Source organism: Trichechus manatus, unplaced genomic scaffold (assembly GCF_000243295.1).
Source record: "Trichechus manatus latirostris isolate Lorelei unplaced genomic scaffold, TriManLat1.0 scaffold00004, whole genome shotgun sequence".
NCBI classification, from domain to species: Eukaryota; Metazoa; Chordata; class Mammalia; order Sirenia; family Trichechidae; genus Trichechus; species Trichechus manatus.
The window spans coordinates 15,547,148-15,562,544 of record NW_004443940.1 but is presented as its reverse complement, the minus strand read 5'-3'; the positions used below and the strand labels follow the sequence as shown (position 1 = coordinate 15,562,544).

At 34.3% G+C, this 15,397-nt stretch overlaps 1 protein-coding gene across 3 annotated transcripts; it reads left to right on the top strand.

Annotated features, from left to right (window-relative positions):
- Positions 1-422: 422 nt before the first annotated feature.
- On the top strand, positions 423-13,427 carry ETAA1 (ETAA1 activator of ATR kinase). 3 transcript variants are annotated; one of them, XM_004369258.2, is made up of 6 exons: positions 423-767; positions 1,962-2,090; positions 2,356-2,432; positions 5,090-5,202; positions 5,447-7,500; positions 12,403-13,427. In XM_004369258.2, the coding sequence occupies exons 1-6, from the start codon at positions 545-547 to the stop codon at positions 12,519-12,521; spliced, it is 2,715 nt and encodes a 904-aa protein (XP_004369315.1). In that variant the 5' UTR covers positions 423-544; the 3' UTR covers positions 12,522-13,427. The 3 variants fall into 3 exon arrangements, with proteins under 3 accessions (XP_004369315.1, XP_023588961.1, XP_023588968.1); XM_023733193.1 differs by having other exon boundaries at positions 10,662-12,484; XM_023733200.1 differs by lacking the exon at positions 423-767 and having other exon boundaries at positions 837-2,085.
- The last annotated feature ends 1,970 nt before the right edge of the window (positions 13,428-15,397 follow it).

The following is a 15,397-nucleotide window of genomic DNA, read 5'->3' as shown; positions in this document are numbered from 1 at the left end:
TTTTGAATACTTACTTTTTACCCAGCAACCGTGTTAAATTACTTAATTATTCCGACTTAAAAAAAATTTTCAAGTACATAACATACCATCTATGAAAAAAGTTTTATTTCCTCCTTTCCAATCTTTGTTTCCTCTTCTTGACAAATACAAAAGCCTACAATAAGGAATATCTGAACAATGTGTACTTCTAGTTGTAAACTGAATTAAATAATACTAGTGAATTCAACCAGGCTCCCAACATCACTATGCTAGCCCGACTATGATCCCTGAACTCCCTGCCAATCAGGATGAATCTGAGCATCTGAGCCCCGGGATCCCCCCAGAGCACCGTCAGGTCCGGCAGCGGAAGCGCGCAGCGCCGGAGCCCGGGACGCTTTGCCCCCCGCCCCAGCAGAGCCAATCAGCGGCCCCCTCTTACGCATGGCCCCATCGGCCAAAATGGCGGCTGCCGTTGGCGCGGTGTGCCGTTCCTAGTGCTGTTGCCTTTCTCCTTGCGTTGCAAAATATGAAAGGAGAAGCAGCTGGTGGAGGGGGGTCATAGGCGATGAGTCGGCGAAGGAAACATGGGGACGGCCCTGGCCCGAAGGACTCGCCGCGCAAAACGGCGGCGGCTGAGGAGTGCAGCTCGGTGGTCGAGCCAGGGAGGAGGCGGCTGAGGTCGACCCGCGGCTCGTGGCTCCGTGGGGCTGGAGAAGGGCCTCCTCCGCCAATGCGGCAGCAAGAACAGCCCCCAGCAGCTGCTTCCTGCAGTAAAAGTTACCCTGAGGGTGAGACGTCGGCAGCGCGGCCTCCCTGGGCTTCGGCGCTGCAGCTCCACAGCCCAGCTTGCAACAGGGAAACGTGGGGTGCGGGTGGAGCCTGAAATGTGTCTTCCTTCTCTGGTCTTCTCCCCTCGTGAGGCCAAAAATAACCCAATGCCACTCCCCCCACGGTTTTAGTTCCCGAGTTTGAGCACTGCCGCGTTAGGACTGACTGCCCACCACTTGTTGCCCCTGCACTGGAATGGGTCGTGAGGTTTACCTGTTTGGGGAGGGAGTCTACTTTCAGGTCATCAGCATTGGTGGAGCAGGAGAAATACCTGAGCAGCCCTTTGCCCTCAGCTTTTTTCAGGGAAGTTACTTCCCTTTTAACTCTTCTCCCTGAGTTGCCTTAGAAAAGGGGCTATGTGAAAAGATTGCTTTTTACTCAACGTCTCGGTAATGTCACGCCTCTTTATGAGGAAGCCGGAAATTCCTCTGTATACTAACCCTCAAAGTAGGAAACTAAGGCCCCGTAAATTTCGTTCTGGTCGATTTTTAGTTTTCCATTTTAAAAAGCTTGTAATAAAGCCCGGCAGTAATTTAACCCCATACAAAGGCTTTTGCTAGAGCGTCCTCTTAAAATACGACTTGTATTACTTACATGTCTTTATTACTCCTATAATGCAATTCCTAAATCAGCGAAAACAGTTTTATGTAGAAATGCGAAAGTGAGTAGAAAAAGTTCAAGAAGTGGATCACTAATGCTTTTTAAAGTAATTAACGTAAGTTGACTAGAGTTGGTGAAAGGGGGCTAAACAGACTTTTTACTGAAGTTTCCATTGGGATACCTTTGACTTTGAAACAGTAATAAATTACAGGTGGCTCCCCAAAGATTCCAACACCCAGTAATAATGAATAAATTACAGGTGGCTCCTGAAAGACTCCAAGACCCAGTGATAGTATTCATTCATAGAGCTACTAGGTTATCTAAAAGTGTTTGATAATATCCTTAAGTTAAAAAGTCACATTTGTGAAGTGTTGCACAGATTTTTATGTGAAACATTTCAATTGTGGTTAAACTAATCATCCCTGGGAGAAAATTTTATATTGGACATTAAAAAGTAAACTAGTCTAAGCTGTTACTATTTGACTTTGGGATTTTATAAAGTAATGCTTTAAAATGTAATAATTGTTATTTGAATCATGTATTATTTTACATAGAAAGGTACGAAACACCAAAGAGAGTGCTGACAATGGATTCGTTGTCATGTACCTTCAGTTCTCCTAACGATCCAGATGGACTGAATGATATCTTTTGGGATCAGAATTCTCCAATGACAAAGCAGTTAGGTAATTTATTATTATTGTTTTTATGTGTGTAAATATTTGATGAATAGGATTTAACTAAAATTTCAGTCGGCTACCAACATCTGGAACTTTGATATAGCAGATGTTTTTGAGAATTTCATGTTATTTTATCACTATAATTTTTATGTGATATTGGAGTGTATAGATGTAACCATGCTAATTAAAATCATTTTCTAAGAAGTGACAGCTTTTTTAAAAGCATTAAGTTTTTTGTTTACAATGTATAGAAATGTTTTTGTTTCTTTAGGTAAAGGAAGAAAAAACCAGATTTACACCACAGATAGTGATGAGATTTCACATATTGTTAATCGCATTGCTCCTCAGGTAAATATCACTAGTTTTATAGTTTATTTTAAAACAGTGAAAAATGTGCCACAAGTCCTTGTGCGGCTCATATAAATGAAAAAATAACATTTTATCTTTTGCAGTTCTCTTTTCCAAAAATAGGACAGTAAAAATCACTTTTACTTTTTCTACTTCTGAAATGCACATTTTGAGAAAATGAACATAATATAAAATTGGTAATATAAATTTTCTTAAACATATGTACGTTTAATTTTTTGAGTGATTTGGACTAAGTTTTGTGCTTATTTTGTTTTTAATGTTATGTGTTTAATAATATATGGCAGTATTTTTCAAGTTACTGAAATAATAAGGCAATTCATTAAACTTCTGAGTTTTTTTGTGATTGAAATTTGCTTATTACCTATATTTTACCTTTTCCTCATTTAAGCAGCTCTTCTTAATACTGACTTAATAAGATCATCAAGAAACACTTATGTAAGAACACTGGATTTGGAGTTATTTCTGAATCTGCTCCTATGTTGGATGACCTTTGTCAAGTCACTTAAGCTCTCAGAATCTCAATTCACTAAGCCATATGCTAGAATTATTTCTCGTCTTGCTCTCCTCAAGGTATTATGAGGATTGAAATGGGTAATATATGTTAAAGTCAAACAGCTAGCACAGTCGAAATAAATCTGTTGCTACTAGCTCTACATTCCATGTTTGGCATGTCATAGAAATTTATTTTACATAGCATTCATTAGTTAAATAGCGTTTATGCCATAATACTACTTACGTTATAAGTTAACAGTAGATCTTCATTAATTGTGGGTTTCACATGAAAGAAGCAAATAAAATGTGTTTGGGCTGGCCAGCCTAAATAGTGATAGAAAGATAGTTGAGTAAATTTATGGAATCCTTTACCTAAATGGGCTGGAAATAATATAAAGAAATGGAAACAGTATGCAAGTGGTAGCTTGTGTAAAACAAAAAGTGCAATTAGTTTGGTTTTCAGTGTTACTCTCTTCAATGGAACACTTTCAAAAAGCATATATATAAATCTTTGGTAGTATCAAGGTCTGTTTAAAAGCTTGTGATGTTTTCAGAATTCATTTTCAATATGAAACATATTCATGTTGTTTATTTTTAGGTGAGCTGTTATCTTCAAATTATTTGATTTCCCCTTAATGTTTTCAGAGATGGCATACCTTCTTTTAATGTACACTTCCATTTTAATTGACAGCCATTTTGGTCTCTTCAGCAATACTTTTTATACAGTGCTGTTTGAATATGGTATATATCTTTGTATCAGATTGATACAACTTTATACAGCATACTGTTTAAGATTAAATGAAGTAACGTGTTTAGATACCATATACAGCACCGGAATATAGTGGGAATCAGTGTTATATAATTTTTAATAATGAAATTTAAGAAATATAATACTTACACATAGTATGCTTATGTAGGATATATGTGTATGTAAAGTTGGACATTATAAAGTTGTAATTTAATTCTCTAAATATTGAATGAACTTAAAATTACTTGCTAAATGGGCAAAAGTTCATGATTAAATCACTAAGAATGTCATTTTCCTTAAATTCAAAATTTCGTTGGAACAAAAAGGGGAAAATATTATATAGAGTCTGAAAGTGAAATTACTGATTTTCTTCAGTATTTAACAAAGCTAAAATCAATTAGGTACAAGTGGGCATCTAAGAAAACTGCTGGTTGATTGGCTGAGGATTTTAAAGTACTGAGTTGCAGGGCCCTTTTCACTTAAACCTAGTAAATAAACTTGAACTGACATTTTCCATATGCCCAGCATTGTGCCTAGATGCTGAGATATTTTAAGAGTCCTCGCCTTCAAGTAACCTATAATGTAGGGATTAGATTATTCCTATTTTGTTTATTCTAGATAATAAAAAAAATAGAGTAGAAAATGTGTCTTCTATTTGATTTGTTGGTTTGGTTCTTATCTAATGTATCAAGCTCATTCTTTAATTTTTACATGGTCTGAAAGGCATAGCAAAAATATCCAGGACTAAAATGGCCTTTTCCTTACTTTCATCCTGGTTCAACTTCTTTCTTTGCCATCTCTGCTTATTTTTGTTCTTGTCCCTGTCTCAGTCTTGGCATCATTTCTAACCTTGCTCTTACCCCTCAGTTCTGACCTTAATTCCTTCCAAGTGTTCTCAATTCAGGTCGACATGGATTATTCACTTTTAGATAGAGATTATAATGGGGGAAGGGAAAATTTGGAGAATCAGATGATACAGAAAGTATCTCCTTTTATTCTCAATTTTGATGACAACGTTATATTGTTTATTTTTGATACTAATGTTTATTTTTATGAATATCTTAAGAAAATTGAAGTAAGTTATTCAGTTTTTGGATAAAACATGAGCTTTTAGTATAAATATGCATTTGATAAATAATTTAATGTTTAAAACTTTTTTTTTTTAAAATAAGGAATTCCTAATTCTGTATGTTTTTCTTTTCCTGGAACATAAATGGATCACTTCTTCTGACTTGATATTGCCATCTCATTGTTTTTGAGTTTGTTTGGTAACTAACTCTTACCAGAATTTACTGCTCTTGGGAAAATTTCAAAATAGTTAACGTTTGTTTTCTTTTCTTTCTTTCTACCTTTCGTGTGTGTACTTTTGCACATCTTTTTTTCCCTTCTGCCAAAGGATGAAAAACCAACAACAAACTCCATGCTGGGCGTGTGGATTGGTGACACTGCTATTCCTTGTACTCCCAGTGTAGCAAAAGGGAAATCAAGAGCAAAAATCAGCTGCACTAAGTGAGTTCAAACTTTTCTGGGATTCAGTGAAGCAAGTATTTTTCATCGTATTCTATTTTGGTTTTTGTTAATGTGTTAAAATGACTAGTACATCCATTCCTTTGTTCTGACATGTAAAATTTTGGAGTTAAAATAATTGTGTTAAAGTTTCCATGTTTTAATATATCAAAACATGTTAAATAATTGAATATTCGTAATGGCTCTTAGAACATTTCTCAGTTATAATTTTTTGAATATTTAATAGGTTAAAAACACAAAATCAAGAAGAAGAACTTATGAAGTTGGCAAAGCAATTTGATAAAAATATGGAAGAACTAGATGTGATTCAAGAGCAGAGCAATAGGAATCAGGATTTTATCCCGATGATTTCAGAAACGGAGACATTCAATGATTATAAAGATAATGTAGAGATGCAGTCAGTTCCCGAAACAGATACTGTTATAATGAAGAAGCCAATGAAGGAAAACACCGAGGTATCTACAGCAGATGATCAAAATAGCAGCCACAAGTCATTTGACCAAAGTGTTGAAGCAGCCTTTAATGCCATTTTTGATGGCTCCACTCAGAAGAGTTGTGGACAGTTAAGCCAAGATCTGCCAGATACTTTCTTGAACACCAGTACCACTACCTTTGGAAACAAAAGTACTTTGGAAGAGGCGATCGTTACCAGTGAAACTCTGATCCCTGTAACTCTGCAAAATAAAACCCCAGAATCACTTCCTTCTCGAGTAGATACTCCCATAATGACAAAATCATGTATGACTTCTTGTACTGAGGAGCCAGAAACTTTTAATAAGCACGTTGATCCGTTTGCTACCAGTGATTTTGAGGAGGACTGGGAAAAATTACTCAGAAATGAACCTTTTGTAATACAAAATGTGGAAATGCCTGAACTCCTACCTGTGCCTAAAACAACTCAGGGTGCTGTTCACAAGGGTGTTTATACTTTTGACAGTAAAAATGGTAAAAGTAAATCAAGAACGAATACAAATCTAGATGCCAGGCTAAGTGACTCAGAAAGTTTACAAGATCTTCCTTCAAGGACATATAACAGAGAATTAATAGATGCTGAGAAACATAAATTTTTGCCAGATTCAAATGATAAGTCAAACCAATTATTATCATCTGGAAATAAAATGAAATTTGAGAAATCTTTCAATAAAATTATTATTCAAGACAAAATTCAAGATTGTGCACTTGCATCTAATATAACAAAAATAAAGGAAGATATTCATACTAAATTTATTCCTACTATAAATGCTTCTGAAAAGAAGTCTGCTTTGAACACAGGATATTTTAATGAACAGAAACATAAGCCCATTTCTAATCACTCTTTTAAGACACCTGCTAATGCAGATCTTTTTGGCTCTGTACCCTCAGCCAGTAAAACCAAATCAGGTAATAAGCCAAATCAGACTAAGGCACCAGATTTAGGCTCCTTCCTGGATGATTGGAATGATCCATCCTTTGCCAATGAAATTATTAAAGCATGTCATCAATTAGAGAATACCTGGGAAACAGATGATGTAGATGATGATTTGTTATACCAAGCATGTGATGATATTGAAAGACTAACTCAGCAACAAGACATTAGAAAGGAGAGCAAGAGCAAGACATCAGAAACTGTAGTTGAGATCAATAATAGTTCCAGACCTGGAGCTAAAAACATGTTTGCTACATCTAACCAGAGAAGTCAGTTGGTGCAATCAAAGCATTTGAATCTGGGCAGCGTTACAGTGCAAACATCTTCCTTGACAGATCACTCACAAATAGATAAATCAGTGAAGATGGAGAAAGGGGAAACTTCTGGAAATTCTCCAAGTATTTTAGGTGCCACAACAAATTTGACTATGTACTCTAGGAGCTCAAATGATGAGATTGATAATTTGCGTGTCTCTTGGAATAACACTGATGTTCCAATAAAAGTGAATAGTTCCAAATTGGTTTTTGCTGGAAGTTCAAGTTTAAATGTGAGTTCAGGTCATATGAGTTCAGAAATTCCTACTACTAATAAGAAATTGAATAGTCAGCATCTATCTTACAGGGCAGGAACAGATGACACTCGGACTGATCTTAACAGAACAGTTAAATTTTCAAAGTATACATTCACCAAGATGAAAAATTCTCAGACTCATTCTCAGTATAATCAAAATTGTACAATAGGAAGTATGTCTGATACCAAAATGACACAGAGTTTAGAGGAAAGTAGAACTCCACCTGTCAACCCATTACGTGAGGAGGTTTTTCAACAGCAATCTTTGACAAAGATTTCTGAATCTTTGAAACAACCTTCAAAAGGTATGTATGAAATAATTTTCTTTTAAAAGTATCATTTTAGAAAGCAGTTATTTGTTGTTTTGAGTTTGAGTAAAGTATAAAAACCATTCTATAATGTTTAACTAGAATTCTTGAAGTAGTTTTTAAAAATAATTGAGCCCTGGTGGCTCAGTGGTTTAAGAGCTATGGCTGTTAATAAAAACGTTGGCAGTTCGAATCCACCACTCGCTCCTTGGAAGCCCTATGGGGCAGTTCTGCTCTATCCTGTAGGGTCGCTGTGAGTTGGAATTGACTTGACGGCAGTAGGTTTGGTTTATATAGAGAATGAGTAGTATATTTTTCAAAAGGTTACATGGAATTCCCCCCCCCCCCACTTAATACAATGATTGGCAGGTAATAGGCATTCAATAAATTTTGTTGAATGATGTCTGAATTATTTCCAGGAAAATCACACTTTTAGGAATATGTATTGCTGTTGTAGTTTTAAGAGTGTTTGTATTTACTAAATATCTCATTGTTTCAAAACTTGAGTATTCTATGTCTACTTTTACTTTCAGCAAAGCACTGAGGTGAACAATATTTGAAGATTTAGAGCATTCTAATTAAACACCTTTGCTGATATATCTGATGTAAAACTCAGTGTTGTGACAGAACTGTGATTTATTTACCTGATATAATTTGTCATTCTTGATTTTTCTCATTCCTCTCCCCACCCAGTTCTCTGTTCTATCAACATGTTCCATTGTCTTTACCTTAAAAAATATTTCTTGAAACTATACATTATTCTCATTCTTTACTGCTGCCACCCTTGTCCAAACCAACATTTCTGGACTAGACTACGGCAGTTCTTTTACCTGCCTGTTTCATTTCTAGTCTCCACGCAGCAATCTTAAAAACATAGGCAAACCTGGCATTCCTGTGCTTAAAACAACCATAAATGCCTACCTATCATATTTAAATAAAATACCGACTTTACACTGACCTATAAGGTCCTGCATTCTCTCTCCTTAACCTGCCTGTCCATCCTGTTTCATTCCACTTTTTCCTCTACCTGCTAGACCTCATCTATATCAACTGTCTTTCACTTCTTCAAAAAGAATAGTTTCTTTCCTAATTTAGAAACTTTAACCATACTATCCTCTTTGACTAAAAGTACTCCTTCCCAACACTTGCCTCTTCCCCCACCCTCTTTGGTTGGTGCTTTCTTATCCTTTGGTCTCAGTTTAAGTATTTTTCTCTCACCGAGGCCCTTCTTGACCAATCTATAAGTCAGCTTTCTCCTTGTTATTTTCTATCTCTCTTAACTTCATTTTTTTAAATCACAGGTTGCAATTAAATATTTATTTATGATGGTCTGTCTTACCAGTATACCTAGGCCTACCACGACATCCGGCAGTTAGAAGGTGCTGAATAAGTGTTTGAATGAACATCATGCGATATAATGTAAAGAGTCTGTTACTCATACTGTTTTCTTTTTAAAGGAAATAGAATATCTGACATAACTTCTTGTGGTTTTCAATTCTCAGTGCTTTCTCATAGCCCCGTGTCTTCACAGATGCTATTTCTTTCACCAGAAACATAGTGCCGCCATGTGCATACACCATTTGTCTTTTAAGATCCTGTGTGTTTCTAATCACCCATAATGATTTGGATTCACTTTCTCTGGGTTTCTCCAATATCCTATGCTAATTTTTATTACAGCATTTACTATGCTGGCTTGTAATTACAGATTTTCTTAATTAATCTCTCTGAGTTTTCTTTTAACATTAGATTATCATTTTTTCTTGTTTAGATTTGAGATGATGCTTCTGTTGGCATTACTGCTATGACTTTTGTATTTTAAGTGACCTCCTTTTTAAAAACTTATGACAATTATATGCTAGTTTTATTTTTTTAAGTAGTATAGAATAATTTGAAGTAAAAAGCTAAGTCCTCTATTTCTCCTTTCCTAGAGAGAGAAAAATAATCCTCTATTTCTCCTTTCCCCCTTCAGGGGAAGCCATTTGTTTAACAGTTTGGTATACATCATTTAGTATTTTCTATGCATATAAAAACGTGTGTATGTGTCCACATACATTATAAGTGTGTGTGTGTGTAGATTTATTTAAATAAATGGAATTATATACTATATAACCACTATTTGACAACTTGCTTTTCCTTTCACTTAATATAGCTGTCTTTTCATGTTGGTACATAGGGATTGCTTCAGTCATTTTATTGACTATGTTATTGTTAGTAGTATGTCGTTATGTGGCTTTACCATAGTTAATCTAACTATTATTTCCTTATTGATGTGTGTTTAGATTATTTGTAGTTTTTAGTAATCACAAATAATACTATAGTGAATATCCTTCTGCATAGATATCTTGTACAATTGTATTTGCTAATTTGTAGAAAATTAATGTCAGAGAATGTTTTGAATTTTGGAAGGATATCACCAAATTGCCTTCCAAAAAAACTACAGTAGTACAAAAAAGTTAATTCTTATCAACACTGAGAGTGAGTATTTATTTACATTATAGCCCGTATTAGATATTTTGAAACTTTTTAAATGGTTATCAATCTGTAAGAATTTTAAATATTTAAATTAATATTAAAGGGAGTATATTGTAAGTAATTGGGCCATGCTCCCATTTCATTAAAGACTAAATCTGAAGTATTTGAATTTCCCCAGAACACCTATTTACTATCATATTTTGGTTTTTAATAAATAATCTGCTTTTCAGTTTGCTTATTAGGTTTTTCTTTAAATTTATTGACAGCACATGATCTCTTAATTACTACTAACCTTGTTGATATTTTCTATTGTTTCTACTTCCTTTTATTTTGATATGGAAAAGTCACTTAACTACTGCATTGCTTTAAGGCTGGTGTTGGCATACTGGCCAGTCCAAATCCAGCCTGCAGCCTGTTTTTTTGTACAGCCAGGAAGTTAAAAATGATTTTTACATTTTTAATTGGTTGAGAAAAGACTAAAAGAAGGATAATATTTCATGACGTTTGACAATTATATGAAATTGAAATTTCTTTGTCCATAAATAAAGTTTTATTTGAACACAGTCACTGTATTTGTTTATGTATTATCTATGGCTGTTTCCTTGCTATAATGGCAGTTGAACAGTTGCAACAAGAAACCATATGGCCTACCAAGGCTGACATTTTTACTTTCTGATCCGTTTTAGAACAAATTTGCTGACCCCTGCTTTAGGATAAAAATGAAGAGCCACTTTTGCTTTATACCTTGCGGTAGTTTGAGACTGTGTATTTTTAGATTGGGTTAAAGCAACGACTGATGGGAAAAATGGATGACTCTGCGTAAGTCAAATGTTCGTGGTGTGACTTTATGTATCTCATTTGAAATTATTTTCCAGAATATCACCAAGCCAATTGTGAATGGATTTATATTTTTTTCTGCTGTCATGGGTTATTAACCTACTTTTCCTTCCAAACTTAAGTGTAAATTCTGTATTTATATGCACATGTGTGTATTCTGAGTTTGTGTTTCTTAGCTTTGAGGCCAAAATATTATATAGTCATACCAATATAAAGTATGTTTTAGTATCTGCCTGTAAGCTAATTAGCTTAGGAAATAGAAGATTTATCAGAATAACCTGGGAAGTTTATCCAAAATATGTTCTCTCTTACCTAAACTCCCCCTCCCGTTTCCAATTATCCCAAGAAAGGAAGGGGAGACAGAGGATGTATTTTGGGAATATTTTTCTCTTAGTTAACAAGAGAAATATTTTACTAACATAAATTCTAAACCTTTATCTAGGTGGCAATATAAGTAATATTTCTCTGCTAACAGTATTATGGATTCTTATTTACTTTCCTGAAAGACAATTTTACAATATAAACAATATTACCAATAAAAGTTAGTTTGACTATGTATTAGGGCGATGGTCTTAAGTTTAAAGTACCATTTAAATGAGAAAATAGGTTTGTTAACTTTAAAATTTGATTCTTGTCAACATTATATAGATAATCTAATATTTTAGTTAAAAGTGACTGAACTATGGAATTAAATGCACTCTTTCAGAACTCTGATTTAGCAAAAAAGGATTGGAGGTGTTATTAAAGTGGAACTTTCTTATATTCATTTACTTAATTTAAAACTTGTTATTTACTTTCTAGTATGTTTATCTAAAATACACACTAGAGTATGCTACATAAGAATATATCAAAATTCCTTCACATTTTTACATATTAAAAAGGCATTAAAATTATAGATTGTATTCATGTATTCTGCTTTTCCAGATAATTTTCTAACGTTTATATGTTTATATAAAATATGTATTCCAAATAAATATATCCAAATGTAAATATCTCTGACAGTGAGTCACAGGTGACCAAATTTAAAATTTGTTGATAGGAGAGATTGCACTCTGAAAGATTCCCTCAATGGCTGAAATGAAAGCCTGGTAGCTCTATAGAGGAAAAGGTAAATAGCAATAGTAAGATAGCTTATCTTATACTAAAAGCGTACTGTCTGAGGTATTGATCTCCAAAGTACTTTGATATACATTATATTTTGACTATTGTTAGATTAAAATTTATGTAATATTTAAAATCCTACTTTGTTTACTTTGAAAATAGATTCATTTGTAGATTATATAAATTGGATGCTAGTTCCACTAGTTATTTGGTGAGTAATCAAAATAAACAGATTTTAATCAAATGAGTTTTATCACAGTGTGAAAGAGAACATCAGATAGGGACAGATCAATCAGTACTTTATTTTCCTTTGACCTGGAGCACTATATCTGTATGTTCTTGGAGTCATATATCTGGTAGTGTGATTTAATAGCCAAACCAGTGTGGCAAATCTAGGTATTAAAAAAAAAATCATACTCAGATTGACTTCACAGTATAGAAAACTAATGTTGATACAACTCATGTTTGTATGTTTTGTTTAATTTTTAGATGAAGAAGAGAAAAATAGAAAATACTCTCCTGAAGAGATTCAGAGAAAGAGACAAGAAGCATTAGTTCGAAGAAGGGCCAAAGCACGAGCATCCTCCTTAAGTGCAGCTCCCACTTAACTTACTTTCTCTAATGAAATGTTGTTTGGAAGACTTACAAAGACTGTTGATAACTATCCATGATAGGATTTTTTTTTTTCTTGATTTCTCTGTGAGAAATTTAATACTGAATTATAAAGCATGGACTTCTTTATTATTTAATAAATCGGTGTTTGCAATGGTAAATGGTAAATTTCCTTGCAGATGTATGTAAAAGTAATCACGTGTAAGTTTTGGAAATTCAGGAAAGTTAGCAATTATGTACTAGAATTATACAGAGGGCAGTGACTATAGTTTTAAATACTGTAATTGCAGAAGTTCCGCAAAAAGTAGGCAATCTACTTAATTTTTTATTGTGGTAAGTCTTTTACTAATACCAGGCTTCAACTTACTTAAGAGAATAAGGACTATTTTATATATAGTTTTACTTTTAATAACTGCTGCTTAAGTTTTTTACACATTTCTGAATTTTATTCAGTACTTCCATGTTTCTAGGAACATGGTAGGAAATAAAGGACTTATTTATTTGTAAAGAAATTACTAATTTGTCTGTATTTTAATGTTCCCAAACGTGACACATTTTGAAAACTTTCCAACATTTTTAGGGAAAAATACTCATTTAAGATGCCTAGTTTAGAAAAACGGAAATGGTAGATTGCCTATATACGTAATGTAGCATCATTAACATTCCGAGCCGGTTGAAATTCCAGAGATCATCTGGTCGAGCTTCATTATTGTTGAGGTGAAAAAATGAGTGCTGTAGTCTCAGAGTCACAAGGCAGATTGAAACTGTGCAGGGAGTGGAGTGGTTTCTTTGAGCACCTAGACAGTTATACCATTTACTTCGGAGTATTAGTACATAATTTGTTTGAGGAACATTAATTATTTTATAATATAAAACTAAAAAAAATGTAATTAGAAGCACATTAAAGACTATTTAATAATAATGCCTATTTCTACTTATTTTATATTAAAGAATTCATCTTTCCAGGATATACAATTGAGAAAATTTCTTTCTTTTTTGTTTTCTGTACCTAAGTAATTTTTCTCCTGGATTAATATACTGACTTTACTGATTTTCTTCTCTGTTACTCCCTACCCCCCTCCATTTTTTTTTTTTTTTTTTTTTGCCTGTTTGGAACTTGCTGAGCAAGAGATAGAAATCTAACAAGCGGGCATAAGCAGGAAAGAGATTTTATTACTCCCAGATGGTTTCTGAATAAAATGATAGATGGGAAACACCTATTCTATCATGGTGTTTACCGCTATTCAGGTACCTTAGATCTGTGATAATATAGAAATAATTATACCCATTTTAAGTTATTGCTGTGTAGGCGTATGTCATTTTCTAAATTGTATTTTCACATACACAGTGGAATAACACATTCTAGGTAACCTTTATTATTTGTCTAAGAATATGTAATAACCTCAATAAATGTAGGTAATTTTCTGTGTAAGAAAATGAAGAACTGAGACTGAGAACCTTTCTCTTTTCCTAAAGGGGCTACACTGTGTTCTACCTCTGCTTTGGATATCTATCTCTTCGCTTAAGCTCTTCCCTGCTTACCACTTGCTTCCTCTCAAGTGCCTCTAGCTTGTTTTGTCCACTCGTTAGTACTCACCCTAGTAAGTCTCAGTTTCTTTGGAACTCTTAGCTGAGCCCCCTCCCTGGAATTGATTTCTCCTCTCTGATCTTGATGGTACTTATTCCTTGTGTTATTTATAGGGCAGTCCTATAATGTATTATATGTTCAGTTGTGTATGTCTTATAGTAGTGTTTCTAAAACTTGTGATTTGGTATCTCTTTCATTATTTTGCCCGATTCTCATACAGCCTGTCTGTTAATCGTGTAGTTGTTTTCTTAAAAGTGATCTTCTTTCTCTTTAAAAGGAAACTTTATAGCACTTCTGGATGGTGGGTGATATAGTGGCCTAGGACATCTGAACCTAACCATGATTGGGTTTTTAGGCTTACTCCTGCTGTGCATACCACTCTCTTTTTCTATCCTCTGATTCTTCTTCCTTTATCCGTTATTGGAAACACTACAGGTTGAATAGCCCATGGATGAGCATGCAGAGGGCTGCCTAAATAGTTTGGCTTGGCTCTTTCCAGTCTTAGGGAATCTGTCTCTATAGCGAGAAGGGACAACTGGTAGGCCTGGCAGCTCTGCTCCACCTCAAGCACCACTGCTTTTTCTGCATCTCAGGTTGACCTTAGACTGATGCCGATAATGCCATTATTGCAGAAACGAGCTTATTGCAGAATAAATCTTAGTCTTATTACTTCTTTCCTGCTGCAGATACGCAGCCCTGATCCCAGGAAGACTTGGATTGCTTATTATAGTCATAATCAGTGGTATGCAAATACATACCACATCTTGGGAACCACTGCGTTATATCATTATGCATTACCCTGTTATCGCTAACTGTTTTAAGTTCTCAAGAACAGAGACGCCATACTCATTTCTGATAGTGGTTATTCATGAAATGTTGAATTAATTTAGCTTCTGGTGGGAGATTCATCTTTGCACCACTTGAAGCAACTTGACTTTGCTTTTCTGAGTTTAAGGGTGTTTTTGAAAATCTTTCTAGGAAAAATTTAAATTTATTTATTTAAATATTAATAAAGAGTATTTTCTTCATTTCACCCATTTTGTTTATTGTTACAAAAATGGTACATTGTCTTAATGAAGGTAGCTTTGTGATGAATCTTGATACATGGTAATCTAAATTGTCTGGATTTAGTCTTATTTTTCAACATTGCCTTAGCTATTTTTGTACCATTTTGTTTCCATAGGAATTTTAGTATCACATTAAGAGTGCCCATAAAATACTCACTAGTATTTTGACTAGGATTGCATTCAATCTATTGATCAATTAGAGGAAGAGTATTTAAAT

What these genes read in the sequence shown, in the direction of transcription:
- ETAA1 (XM_004369258.2), top strand. Translation starts at nt 545, where the DNA reads ATGAGTCGGCGAAGGAAACATGGGGACGGCCCTGGCCCGAAGGACTCG. An exon ending in GCAAAAATCAGCTGCACTAA is followed by an intron (nt 5,203 to 5,446) that starts GTGAGTTCAAAC and finishes AATATTTAATAG; the next exon opens with GTTAAAAACACAAAATCAAG. An exon ending in TTTGAAACAACCTTCAAAAG is followed by an intron (nt 7,501 to 12,402) that starts GTATGTATGAAA and finishes TTTAATTTTTAG; the next exon opens with ATGAAGAAGAGAAAAATAGA.